The sequence below is a fragment of the Tamandua tetradactyla genome, chromosome 24 (genome assembly GCF_023851605.1).
Source record: "Tamandua tetradactyla isolate mTamTet1 chromosome 24, mTamTet1.pri, whole genome shotgun sequence".
Classification (NCBI taxonomy): Eukaryota; Metazoa; Chordata; class Mammalia; order Pilosa; family Myrmecophagidae; genus Tamandua; species Tamandua tetradactyla.
The window spans coordinates 2,548,483-2,563,017 of record NC_135350.1 but is presented as its reverse complement, the minus strand read 5'-3'; the positions used below and the strand labels follow the sequence as shown (position 1 = coordinate 2,563,017).

General features: G+C 34.7%; 1 protein-coding gene across 2 annotated transcripts in view; it reads left to right on the top strand.

The window, feature by feature from the left end:
- The window catches only part of LOC143668006 (bifunctional heparan sulfate N-deacetylase/N-sulfotransferase 3), a 205,788-nt gene extending 193,272 nt beyond the window's left edge, over positions 1-12,516 (top strand). For both annotated transcript variants that reach the window (XM_077142447.1, XM_077142449.1), the window contains exons 13-14: positions 5,710-5,812; positions 9,681-12,516. In XM_077142447.1, coding sequence (XP_076998562.1) covers positions 5,710-5,812; positions 9,681-9,800 — 223 coding nt within the window. In that variant the 3' untranslated portion in view covers positions 9,801-12,516. The remainder of the gene's footprint in view (positions 1-5,709; positions 5,813-9,680) is intronic.
- Positions 12,517-14,535: the final 2,019 nt, after the last annotated feature.

Sequence of the window (14,535 nt, the reverse complement as noted above, 5' to 3'; positions counted from 1 at the left end):
CAAAACCTATTGACTTGCTGACACCTTGACTTTGGACTTCTCCAAGCCTCAAAACATTGAGCCAATAAATGCCCATCATGTAAGCCAACCCGTTGATGGTATTTGTTTTAGCAGACTTACAAGTGAATGTTCATAGCAGCCTTATTCATAATAGCTAAAAATTGAACCAATCCAAATGTCCATCAGGTGGTGAATGTTTTACAATATTTGGTATATCTGTACAATGGAACAGAACTCAGTAATAAGAAGGAAATGTCCAAAAAAGACAGAGTCAGAAAGCAAATCAGCAGTTCCCTGAAGTTGGTGGTGACAGTAGTCATTGAAGGCAGTAGGTTCAAGGGGATTTTTTTGGTGATAGAGTGTGTTGATAGTTGCATAACTATACACATTTTACTAAAAAAATCACTGACTTGTACTCTTATAATGGGTGAATGTTATAATTTGTAGATTATATCTCAAAAAAGACTGTTAAAAATAAAATGTGTAATTGTTAAAATGTTTCATTAAATCATAGAAGTACATTTGTAGGATGAGAACTGATAAAATCTCCATGCTTGCGCCATATTAGTAGCACATAAGTGATGGTATGTCAGTTTTGAAATTTACCTATGCTGTTTGCAATTCAGCATTCTCCTGTGGAATTGTTCTTTCATTTTAAAGGCATTTTAGACATACTTTAGTGTTCTAAGTGTAATCTGAATGTTCCCTGGGCCTCATCTGCCCGAGGACAGACTCTAGGTCACATTTTCAATAATGTGCAGCAGTGTCACCAGTTGGAAGCTGAATCACTGGAGAATCTTCGTGTCTCTTGCAACAAGTCACTTCCGGCTATTTCAGACATCCCCAGGTGATGTTCCACCCAAACTTAAGAATCTGTCCAATCTGGATTTACTCTTAATTCAACAAAGTTTTATTGAATGACTATTATATTAGTGTAAATCTGGGGACACAAAACCCCTACCTCCAGGATAAGATAGACATAAAGACAGACACAAAACAAGAAATAAATTTGCATCCCTAAGTTCACTGCCTGAAAGTTTCTTAAGGAGGAGCCAGCCATGAACAGGGCTGCCTTGGCCCATATGAGTTTGTTTCCTTCCTGAGCTTGTTTCCTAGCTCAATAGTGCTGAGGCTACTCTTCAGAGGGACAGTGCTGCTACTCTGAATAGAGGTTGGGAGATCTTTCTCCATCTTGAGTCACATGGGTTCTAAAACAGCAATACCCTAAACTCACAAAGTCCTTCATCAACAACACTCCCTTCACATTCTGCCTGTGAGCCAGACCCAGTCACTCAGGCCACCTGGAAATTGACATGATCTCCCTTCTACCTTCCTCTCCTTCTCATTTCCACCCAGACACACTTACATTAATGCCCATGAACTTATGCGTATAGGTGCCCGGGACTGGGTGCCAGACACACACACGTACACAGACATTGTTTCTCTCCAAGGCCCACCCTGAATTCTGCTGCATAAGATCTAATCAACTAGCAGATGTGGGGGGGGGGAACCGATTGTTCCTTTGATGCTTAATGTTAGTGTATGAAATTCACGATTTCTCACAAAAACATTCTCAGAGGCTGCTCATGTTAACATTAGGCATTACGCATATGTATATACCAGTTGTGTATCTATAGTAAAAATACATCCGCAAAAAAAAATTATATCTGGTCTGGATTCTGGATTTTGATCACTTGAATACATTAAAATAAGTCAAAATTCAATTGTGGAAAATGCTATTAGCAAAACATTAAGGAAAAAGTGTGACGCCCACAGCAGATTTCCAAAAACTTTATTGTGTTAATGCCTTCGTGTAGATTATTTAAATAATGCAATATTTTTATTAATACCTTGCAATAGTGTGGTACATTTGTTACATTCCATGAGAGAACATTTTTATAATTGTACTATTAACTATAATCCATTATTTGCAATAAGGTTCACTGTGTCCTATGGTTTTTTAAAATGTTTATTCTAGTAACATATATACAGCCTAAAATTTCCCCTTTTAACCACATTCATATACATACTTCAGTGCTGTTAATTATGCTCACAATGTTGTGCTGCCATCACCACCACCCATTACAAAAATCTTACAATTAACCCAAACAGAAACTATAATTTAAGCATTTACTCCTCATTCCCTACCCCAACCCCATCCCCTAGATTCTGACTCTATGAGTTTATTTATTCTAATTATTTTACATCTAAATAATACAATCTTTATCAGTGTTCTCCTTGTAACTCTATGGAATTAATTTATTCAGTTGTCTTTCTATTCAAAGAAAAATTTAAATATGATAAAGACATATCATGTTGTGCCTGGATCTCACATGACTGCTTTGTTTTCATTTCCTGACTGCTAAAGCAAATATCATACAATGTGTTGGCTTAACAACGGGAATTTTTTGACTCTCTGTTTTGGAGGCTAAAAGGCTTGCTTCCCCTGAGGGTTGGTATCTTCTGGCTGTTTTGCAACCTTGGGGTTCCTTGGCTTTTCCATCACATGGTAATGCACATGTGAAGTTTTCATCTTTATCCTCCAAATTCTGTTGACTTCCACCTTCTGGCTGCTCCCCATGACTTTTCTTTCTGTGCACAGTTTCCTTTGCTTATACGAACTTCAGCCATACTGGACTGAAGCCCACTCTCATTCAGTTTGCGCAACCTTAACTAATAAAATCTTCAAAGTTCCTATTTACAAATGGGTTCATGCTCACAGGACCAGGGGTAGGGCCTTTAACATGCTTTTTGTGGGGGACATGATTCAATCCCCAATATCCTTTGATAATGATGAGAAATTGGGTTTGCATAAAAGGAATGTGGTTGACCCTTTATTCTCTTTTATCCCCTAAGCAGTACAGAGGCAGAAACACAGGTTGCATTCCATTTCTAAGGCTATAGGCATAAACTCCTTAAGATTAGCTACATAAAGAAAGATTGCCCCCATTTCACACCTGCACATAACACACATTAAATCGCACTACTTTTAAATCATCTTTATTGATGCATAATTTATATATCATGAAATTTATCCATTTTAAGTGTAGTTTGATGATTTTTGACAAATCTGCAGTTCTATATACCATTGCAATCAAGAATAGTACATTTATATTAATACAAAATGTTTTCCCATGCCCCAATACAGTCAGTCTTTTCCTTTCAACCCACCCCCTGGCAACCACTGATCTGCTCTCTTTCACTTAGCATAATGCTTTTGAGATTCCTCCATGTTGTTTTCATATAGCAATAGTTAGCTCTTTTTCATTGCTGAGTAGTACTCCTTTATATAGATTTGTTTATACATTCACCAGTTGATGGACATATAAGTGATTTCCACTTTTATGGATGTTATGAACAAAGCTAATCAGAACATTTTTGTACAGATCTTTGTATGGACATACATTTTCATTTCTCTTAGGTAAATACCTAGAAGAGAGCATGGTGGTTCATATGTTATGTGTCTAACTTAATAAGAAATTACCAGTTTTTCAAAATGGCTGTAACATTTTGCATTTCTACCATCAAAATAAGAGTGTTATAGCTGCTCAACATCTTTGCCAACATTTAGCATTGATCTTTTCAAATTCAATCCTCTAATGAATATGTAATGGTATTTCTTAATTATTCTAATTTGCATTTCCCTAATGATGATGTTTATTGTGTCTTCATATATGGGCTTTGCTGAAGGTTTTCCAAGCTTTTACCCATCCGCATTGCCATCTTTTTGTTGTTTATATATTCTGAACCAAGTCCATTATTAGATATATGATTTTAAAATATTATCTGCCAGTCTGTGCCTTGTCTTTTCAGTTTCTTAGGTGTTTGCAGAAAAGCAAAAGTTTTTAATTTTGATGAATTCAAAATTTTCATTATTTTTCTTTTTTGGTTCATCTTAAGAAATCTTTGGCCTAACCCAAGGTTACAAATATTTTCTATGTGATTATTTTTCCTATGTTTTCTTGTAAAATTGTATAGTTTTAGCTTTTGGATTTAGGCCTATGATCTATTTAAAGTTGACTTTTAAATGTAGTGTGAGGTAAGCATTAATGTTCATTTTCCATATGAATATTCAATTGTTCCATTGCAGCTTGTTTAGGAGACTGTTTTTTCCACTGAATTATCTTGGCACGTGTTTTTGAAAATCAGTTGACCGAATATGTGTGGGCCCACTCCTGGACTCTTTATTCTGTTCCACTGATTTAGCGTCTATCCTTATGTCAGTGCCACATTGTTTTAATTATGGTAGCGGTATGGTAAGTCTAGCAGTTAGGTATAAGACCTTCAAATTTATTCTTCTTTTTCAAAATTGTTTTGACTTGTCTAGATCCTTTGCAATTCCATATACATTTTAGAATTGTCTTTTCAATTTCTACCAAACAAAAAATGTCCACTGGGGTTGCACTGACGCTACAGATAAATTTGGAGAGAGCTGATACCAGATAATATTCTAATCTATGAGCATGGTGTAGCTCTCCTCTTTTTTTTGTCTTTTAAAATTTTTCTCACAATGTTTTGTAGCTTTTGGTGTACAGACCTTCCACATATTGTTAAATTTATCCCTAGATATTTCATAATTTTATGCTTAAATTTTTTATCAATTTCCATTTCTGCATTGCTCACACTATAAGCAAAATATTAGAAGCAACATTCTGAGAAGTAGTATGGTGATAAGAAATGACCGTAAAAGAAAATTCTTTTATGAAAGAAAATACAGCAGCAAAATCACTGAATAACACATGCAATGTAAAAGAGTTATCACTGTGGACTATTACTTTCACTTTTATGTCAAAACATGGAAATTAGTGGTTTATTCCTGATGAACAGTAATACAGAACATACCAGAGAGCTGTGAAGAAAAGGCCCTGAGCCTAAAGTCAGATGGCCTAGGCTTGAGTGTCATGACCTGCATCCTGAAAAAGCATCTAGTCCAAGATGAATACACTTGGCCAAACATTTCCTTCTTTTTAATTCTGTATACAACTAACATTTGCTGAGTGCTCATAAAGTGCCAAACACTATACTAAGGGTTATAAAATTGGGAAGAATTGTACTTTCCGTATCCTTAAGGGGTGATAATGAAGGTTCAAATGAGAGCGTTACATGAAATATTTTGATATATTAAAACAGAAATGTAACATACTAATATTACTTCAATTATAAATTGAGGAAAATCCCCATTTCTAGGTGTTGTTACTTTTCAGACCTCATGCAAAAAAGAAAATAATTCTGGAAAAAAAGGTAAATAGATTATAGCTAAAGAATCCTAACATTAGTCTCTCCATTACACACCGAAACCCTGTTTCTTCTTCTTTTACCCTGTAATCCCCTATTATCTATATCCATAGACACGGACATAGGCTGACTTGTCATTCTTATACACTATAAAGAAATGATTAGGCTTGAAATTTATAAAATATTGCCTTCCAGGTAAAGAAAATAGGCTTATTAATTTCTATTAATAGTAGACCTTCTGCTGACATTTTTTCTGTTGGGAATCTATCAAACTCACTAATATGACTGAAACAGATGGACTGAGAAACAAAAGTATGCCAAAAGGCTTTATGCAAAGGGATGTAGTAAAAAATTATGCCAGTTTCCCTTGTTATAGATTAATGATGTCCAAATAAAAATAATTGTTTTGGGTCATTATATCCTATAAATTGCTTGAAAAAAATACTTTTTTGTTTTTTTGTTTTCATTTTTTAGGTTTGATTCTCATAAAGGTTTCTGGTGTCAGTTACTGGAAGAAGGTAAAACAAAATGCCTTGGAAAAAGCAAAGGAAGAAAATACCCTCCAATGGATACTGACGTAAGTATAGAGCTTAAAAATACAAACCAAATAAATTATAAATAATACCATTTGTATTTTCTTAGAAAAGTAATTAAAGGCAAAATTCAGCCTTTCTTAAATGTCTATGTCAAGGTAAATATTTGGATTCAATAAACTTAGGTTGCTTATTTTGATTTTTCCAATTATATATTACCTGTCACGGAAGAATATAGGAAAAGAATAGAATCTGCCAATTTGAGTCAGAACAAAGAAGATAGCAAAAAAAAAATCTTCACAGAATAAAGAAAAGAAATAAAGCAAACAAACAAAAAAATGTTAACCAAAACCAAGACAAATTTCAACTGGAAATTGAAAATTGGGCAGCCAAAAGTTTTTTTGTTTTTTAACTGCCTAAGTCACTATAGTAAAATGTGTGACCTGGATAATAATATTAATTACTGATATAATATACTAAGCTTTGAGCTATTGATATCCTAGTAAGATGAAAGAATTAGTACCTTTCCCAAACATCTAACATAGTAGCAAATAATTTAGGCATTTTGGAGAATGGGGACACACATACTTTGATGTATGTATCTAGCATTTCCTGATCATTCTGTTTAGAATAGTGGCATGACGATCACTTACTACTGCAGTTTTCTCAGTTTGAAGACTCTTTTTACTTTCATGCTTATTTCACATATTATGATTTATTAATATTATTTTAATTTCACAATCAGTCCATTACTGCATAGTTTGGATAGAAAAATGTAAGTAGATTATAGTTTACAAAAAGAAAAAAAACTCAGAACTTAAAAGATTATTTGGATTTTTTTCTCCATAGTGTCTAATGCATTGTTAACTGAGAATCCTACAGTGGTCTGAACTTATTTGAATTTTTTTTTTTTTAACATGGGCAGGCACCAGGAATCGAACCCAGGTCCTCTGGCATGGCAGGCAAGCACTCTTACCTGCTGAGCTGTGGCCCACCCTTATTTGAATATTTTGATCCCACAAGACACTGAGAACCTTTTTTACTCCAGGCCTGATGGAAGCTGGCCTGCCTTCAGTAGGCTCATAATTCAATTCTATCTAGATGGCATTGTAGATTTTTCCCTGTTTTTTTGCATTTTCAGAATTCTGGTTTTCCTTTGTTTTTAAAGTATATCTTCAGAGCACTATGAAAACAATACTAACACTTTAAAAGAAATGCAAGGTCAATATCTATAATATTTCAAAAAGTTATATAAACTATATCATTTTCATTTATGGAAAAATTATTTCCCTATATGTTATGAATACAAAAATGTTTAAATATACTGTATAAAATATCTAAAATAGTTTAAATACACTGTAAAATATCTTTCTTAGCATTTTATCTTACTCCTCTCTAGCAGACATAGTGGGACATAGTACTAAATTTGATGGCAAAGAGATAAGAAAAGTATCAACAAACATAACCTTTCAGGATATCTATTCTACTCTATTTTTCAGCAACGTTGCCATGTTATATTTACTGGATTTATTTGGGAAACCAAAGTGACTGATTTGGTGCAAACAGTTCACAGAAGAGGCAAGAGTAAAGGAATCTTCGTAGAGGTGACAGAAACACAAATGTGTAGAATGGATTAGACTAGGCAATACTGTCAGCCTGCTGCTCACCACCCCTCTTAGTACAGAAAAGGGCAAATGTTCCTCAGAATTGTTACCAAACCTCGTAGAATATTTTGAGTCAAGAATGTTGTTGGCCTGTTTGCATTGACTAGTCAGGCTGCTGAAGTTATCAGCATACATCCTATCTGTGATTTAAAATATTCTTATCTGAATGATCATCATATAACAGTGCAGACACTATTTGCACAAAGTCCTGAGTATCACCAAGTTCTGCCTAGCAACTTTGGGCCTGAACATATTAAACTCAAATAAGACAGGTTCTACTTTGCAAATGTCATAGATTTATCAGCTGCTGAAGTCTGTGGAGAGAGAAAGGATTCAGGTAGAGGATGGTCCTCTGACTTGACTTTGGGAATCCCTAGGGGACTGCTCCCCATTCTGATAAAGTTGCCATCCTAAGGGAGCAGAGCAGGAGGAAGAAGTGGAGGACTTGATTATCAGGACAGTTGAGAGGAATAAGCTAACAACACACACATAATGAGGCACAGGACAAGATTTTGGCTACAAAGCAGCACTAATACAGGCAGCCAGGTGATTCCAAAATGGGGCCCAAAAGACCAATAATCTCAAGCATTGCATCCGCAGTTTCAGGACGTTCAGTCTAAACTCCAAAGGGTTGGATAGCAGCAATGGATTCCAGAAGGTTCACTTCTGAAATCAGTTAGGATGTTAGACAATGGCTTAACCACATAGGAAATATTAGAGGGTAAGCTGGCAAGAGTTGGGTAGCCCAGACTACTTTTGTTCCAAGTAAAGCATCAGCCATAAAGAAGAATAATGCAGAGTGAGATATTAAAAGAGAGCACAGGATACATCGGTGATTCAGTGGTTAGAATGCCCGCCTTTCATGCTGGAGACCTGGGTTCGATTTCCAGACCATGCAGCCCCCCCCCCCAAAAAAAGAGAGAATACGATGGGGAAGAAGTTAAGAAACTTAGACTCTACCCAAAGACACAGGGCTCACCCCTGGATTCCAGGTCTGGTTGGCAGGAAAGGAGGCACAGAGTAATTGGGTTCTGAGATGTGTTATCTGGGGAATTCAACATAACTCCAAGTTTCTCTAGGCTGAATATGCCACCTGGCCTAGCATTGTTTTACAGCTGTGTCTAAAGAAGACCAAATACACAGGGAAATAAGACAAACCCATAAGGTTTGGGTTCTCCCTTGATCACAGTAATGGTTAAAATATAGCACAAATGTTTAGTTTAGTGCCAGTGATCATGATTACTGCAAAAAAACCATTATGTCACAGTGAAATTACCAACACAAAATAAGCCTTTTTTCTATGGCATTTAAAATAGGGAATGAGATGTGAAATTTCAAAAGAATGACAGAAGGAAGTAAATAAAAGCTTTTAAAAGGTTAAACTCAACCAGAAATTCATAGAATGGTATAAAGCACAGATACAAGAATTCCCCCTTCACATTCTGAACACTGGGTGCTCAGATTATATATGAACCCCTCTAAAGGTAGGACATACCATCTCACAACAAATTCTTTCAACTTTTGGATAATTACAATTATTAAAATATTTTACTTTATTGAAGAGAAATCTACCTCTCTAAAAGTCAGGATAGCTTAGAAGGCATTCTTTTTCTTCCTTGGACCAAATAGATCAAATATACTACGCTGGTTTACCTTCTGCATTTTTAAGGCTTATCACAAAATGATTTTAGCAGTGAGCATTTTGTATATACCTTTAAAATCCTCTTATGAAAATATTACTCTCAAAAGTTAAGTGGAGGGTGGGCCACAGTGGCTCAGCAGGCAAGAATGCTCACCTCCCATGCCCGAGGACCAGGGTTCGATTCCCGGTGCCTGCCCATGTAAAAAAAAAAAAGTTAAGTGGAAAATGATGACAAAAGCATATTTCGTATTATATAGATTTACCAAACTAGTTCTCTCTCCAAAGATATGATGATTTTAATAGAATATAATATTAGACCCCATCAGTTGTTACAACTCTATTTCTAGCAACTTGGACACTTTATTTTAACATTTAATTCTGTGTGATGAAATAAATTACATGTTTAACCTTAAAGCTCTTTCCCTAGCAAAAATAGTGTGTATGTACAATGTGCATTTGGAAAAGCAGATTCATTGTGTTAAGTGCTAAATAGTTTACTTGCTTAATACAAACCCAGATGTGATATTCTTGATAGTTTTTAAAAATATGAATAATACTTTAATAAACAAAATTAAATGTACTTTTTATCTCCTTCTCCCACCCCAGAGCCGAGCATTTCTGTCAAGCTACTATCGAGATCACAATGTGGAACTCTCAAAGCTCCTGCATAAACTGGGGCAGCCTCTGCCATCCTGGCTGAGACAGGAGCTGCAGAAAGTGAGATAGCACTGAGAGAAAACGTCTTGAGGATTCATTTTCACATAACACTCACCTTTCTCACTGCTTCCAGAGCCACCAAAAGGCTATTGAGAAATATACCTCTTCCAACAAGAAAAAAGAAGAAAGTTCCTTCCATGTGCTGGCATATGGATGGGGGAGTGGGGGGCAGAGTATCTGTCACAATCCTTGAGGCCTATGGCCTTTCTCTTCACCTGTATCTGAGCCTGTGGAATTATTGTAGACTACTGTGCACTCATGTGGAAGTCAGTAGAAACCAACATAAATGTAAAACAAATGCAGAACTGTTCCATTTCATACCAATATTTACATTTTTATATATCAACTAAGATTGTGTCTCCATAGATTTTTAGACCACTGTTTGCCTGTGTATATTTTCTTATTCTCTGATTCTATAATGTTTCCTACAAAACAAGAAATGAAGTAAACATCAACAAGTAGCATAAAATACCCAAAGCATAACACCCTTGAGAAATGCTTGCCAAAATTTAAATCCACAGAAAGTATTTAGAAAGAATTGTAAATTACAATTTGTACAGATCAGACAGTGAAAAGGCTATATGTGATCTTTCTCTGCATCAAAAAAAAAAGTGCCATGGCAGAAATAAAAGTAATTTATTAGATAAATAGTCTGGTGCATTTAGGTAAAAATAACTACTCCAACATAACATAATTATTATACTAAAGCATATACTGTATAGCTATTGGACAGTAATAGAAACATGATGATATACCAAAACAGTAAATACAAATGTAAAGTGTACAGAATAAATCCTCTAAAAAGGAGAAATTGTAAGGTCTAAAGATATATCATTGATTACTCTGTGTCCCCTTGCGGTAAGCCATAAATCTAATTCCAATAATCCTATCACTTGTTCTGTGGAACCTATGCATAAAATGTGAGGTCTGTGTCATCTCCAGAAACAGATCTACTTTTTTTTTTGCAGGGGGGCAGTGCATGGTCTGGGAATTGAACCTGGGTCTCCCGCATGAAAAGCGAGCATTCTACCACTGAACCACCCCTGCACCCAGATTTACTTTTAAATGTGAATAGCTTTTTTTTTTTTTTAAGTTCCCTAGAATAGAACCAATTAAAATGAAAAACAAGGACAGTTTCCCTAGAGGATGTGCTTAGGCAGTTTGCATTTAAATTATAGAAAAGCTACACTTTTTCAGATGGTTCAAAATGAAATTCTGTAGAGATTTACAACAAATAACAAATTAATATATGATCTATAATCTGATATTTGTAATAATAACTTTAATATAAAGCATGAAACAAATTAAGCAGGGCAGTTTAGAGTATTCCATACACCACATCACACTCATGGAAGACAACAGTGCATAGTTAAACTTACGGATCACCTATTAAATTAAATACAGAAAGTATAAAGATGAGCAAGGCATGGTTCTTGAAATATATTTATACTGAAATTTTAAATGATATATATGAATAATAAATTACCAAAAAAAGAAAATATGATAAGACATCCTTATTTTTCATTGTTAAACATTTACTTTTTATGGGTAGTTACACATAAATAAAATATAAGTAATAAATTCACGGCTATGATTAAATAAGTCTTTATGAAATATTATCAAAGGTATAATTAGGAAAAAAGATTTGCAGAGAAAAGTTATAGCCCCAATATTTTCATCATCATTGCCGTTATATAAAACTAAATTCTGTCAATTATTCACAATAATTGCGAAATCCTTCCAGTTACTGAATTTTTATTAACTTTTAAGTTTTATGTACTCAAAAGACACACTAATTTCTAAGCAAACTACTAACAGAAAGAATTGGAGAAAGAACCAGTTGTTAAGACCCTTGGCTGTAAAAGCAAAATAAAAATCACTTAGGCAAAGACAGTAAACTCCGTCTTCATGCTTACTACTGCCTCTTGTGAAACAGCACGTATTCAACATGCTGGGAAAATGATCCCAGTCTTTCATTTCCGCTAAGTTAAGAAAATTGGCTTACGGGGATCAAGTACAGTGAGAACAGGTTCCAGCAGTCACATGCAGTGTTACATGCAGGCTACCATTTTGGCCACAAGAGTTCTACCAATGAAAGAAAAAAAAACGGATACATTTATGCTTTAATGATGAGATGTGCATTTAAAATTAGAAAGAAAGCAGCTTAATCGCATAATTTTGTCAAAGTAAAACTGAGTCAGCTGAACGGCTCCAGCTTTAAGAGAAATGTCAAAAACAAACCAGATTAAAAAAAAAAAAATACCAGATGCTCATATAACAAAAGGAGAAAAAGGAAAAATTATACCAAAATGTATTCATTCTGAAGTACATGTATTATGCTGCCTAGAGCAACAAAACTTTGAAAGGATTTTTTAACCACTCAAAGTATCTTGAAGACAAAATCAAATCCTAGAGGACATACATACTTTCTACATTATGTTCTTCAGAACAGATAATTATGCTATTCTTAAAATAATATAAATTCAAAAAGAAAAGAATGAGAGACGATGTAATTTAAAACTAGCTTTGTATAGAATCCCGTTTTTCATTGCCTAAAATATGAAACTTCCTCAGGAAGAAATGAAATGGTTACTTCAATGTTTATAATGTAATATTCTTGTCATTCACATTGAATGAAAATTAATGGAAACATTTTTTCTCTGAGTTTTTTTTTTAATAAAAAAAACATGGATATAATTCTGATAGCAGCATGGTACCTCATATGTACAATAATAAACTCTGATAAGAAACTCTGAAGAGTTTGAGCCTGGTGATTTTAGGTAATAAGCAGGTATTTGATTTTTTTTCCCCCTGGGGGAAAAACAGAAGTGGTAATTGAATACAGAAACAACTCAATTCAAAACGAACAGATGCATGGATCCAAGATGTTTTTTTAATATAACCTTTACATATCCTTCTAAATTTAGATATTGCTTGCAGTGCCTTTTTTAAAAAAAGTTCTAATAGCTATAAAGCAGTTCCTACATCACTCATGAGACCCTAGAATAAGGAATAAGAGAATTCCACAGCTGATCCTAAAGAGACAGGAGGATCTGAATGAAATCATATTTCTTATTTCCAGTTCTTATCTCTGTTCTGCTACCCCAAACTGGGTTCTTTCCTCTCCTGAGGGCTATAAGGATGTTGTTTTCTCTTGCACAAAGATCTAGCAAAGTAAATCATCTCTAAAGAAAGAGGATAAAGTTAGCCATTTGTCTACATTTTCCACAAACTTTCTTTTGTCTATTCAAGTCCCTTTCTTTTCTAACATCAGATTTTTCTTATTACAACCCCTCACTGTTAAGGAACACAGTGAGGTTCTCCATAGGCTTTCTCCCAAACACACAGTGCTCCAATCTGGAATATGCCTGACTCCCAATTTTCTACCAAATGTATCATACTGTGCTCCATCTTCTCCAGAAGAGAATAATCTAATAAATCAACCTACCATGTTAGAGGCTTATAATATGCTTTCCAGAGATATAAGCACTGCAGATTCGTGGAGATATATTTTAGCCTCAAGGAATGACTCACCAAGGGGGAGGCACTGAATTGGTCAAATATTTTGATGTGGAAGGGTTACTCTAATTTCAAATTAGATTCCATATCTAAAGTTCTATTCTATCAAAGCTGGCTCTTAGTTGCCACCTACCACACAGTAGTGCCTTCTTCCTGGCACCCCATATTTACCTCCAAATTTGGCAGTTGTGGAAAGAATAAAAAATACTCTGTGGTCAACAGTCCTTAAGAAATTATTTCTGGATTGATTTGGAACATTAGCTATCTCTTCATTTACCTCATCCAAGAGCAGCCCAAATTTCATAAGGCAAACCATGAATTTGGCCTTTGAGAATGGAAGCTCAAAACACAATGTAACACTGATTCCACTCTAAGGAAACTCCAGAATCCACTTTGAGTAAGCCACACAGCTGTAGCTAAGGGTACCCAACAGAATTTGGGGGCCCACTTCCCTCCACCTGATGCTACTACTAGCTCTTACCACTTATTGTCCCCAATTTGTTGTCTAAAAGAGTTTATAGATTTAGGACTCTTAAAAGTTCATTCATTATTACATGAAATTAATTTTTTTAATATCCTCTTGTACTTTTGTCCATAAATACTATCACTCTCTGATTCTTGGAGTTTTTATACTCAGTCCATTTCCAAAAGTTATAAACAGAAAACTAATAAATCAATAAAGTTGGAGCAAGTTATCCTTTCACTACCTCATTTGGAAAATATCTTAGAAGAACAATCATGAAGAGTCTATAAATATTTAACACTCACTTTCCAGATTCAGGTCAATTATCTTATTTACCTAGCAATCCCTTACAAGGAAATCAAAGCAGATTTCACAAATTAAATGCTCACAGCATAAAGTCCCAAAGATATTGTTAGAAAGAATATAATTGCCCACATTTTACCATACAGAAAACTGAACTAAATGAATGAAATGTGAAACATTTCCAAAACTCACAGAATCTGTAACAAAATCCACATAAAGCTGTCCCCTGGTTATGAGGGAATAAATAAGTGAAGGAAATGCCTGCTGCCTACATTTCTGATGCCAAAATACTCTATTTCAAATCAGTAACTGAAAAGGAAAAACAGATCTTGCTCTTAAATATTATGCATAATTTAAACAGTTGGACCAGAAGGTATCTTCTTTTCTCTATTGGATAAATAATATTCTGAATCTGGCCTTTTATTCAATTTGAATCACTTTTAGCAGAAATAGAGCTCA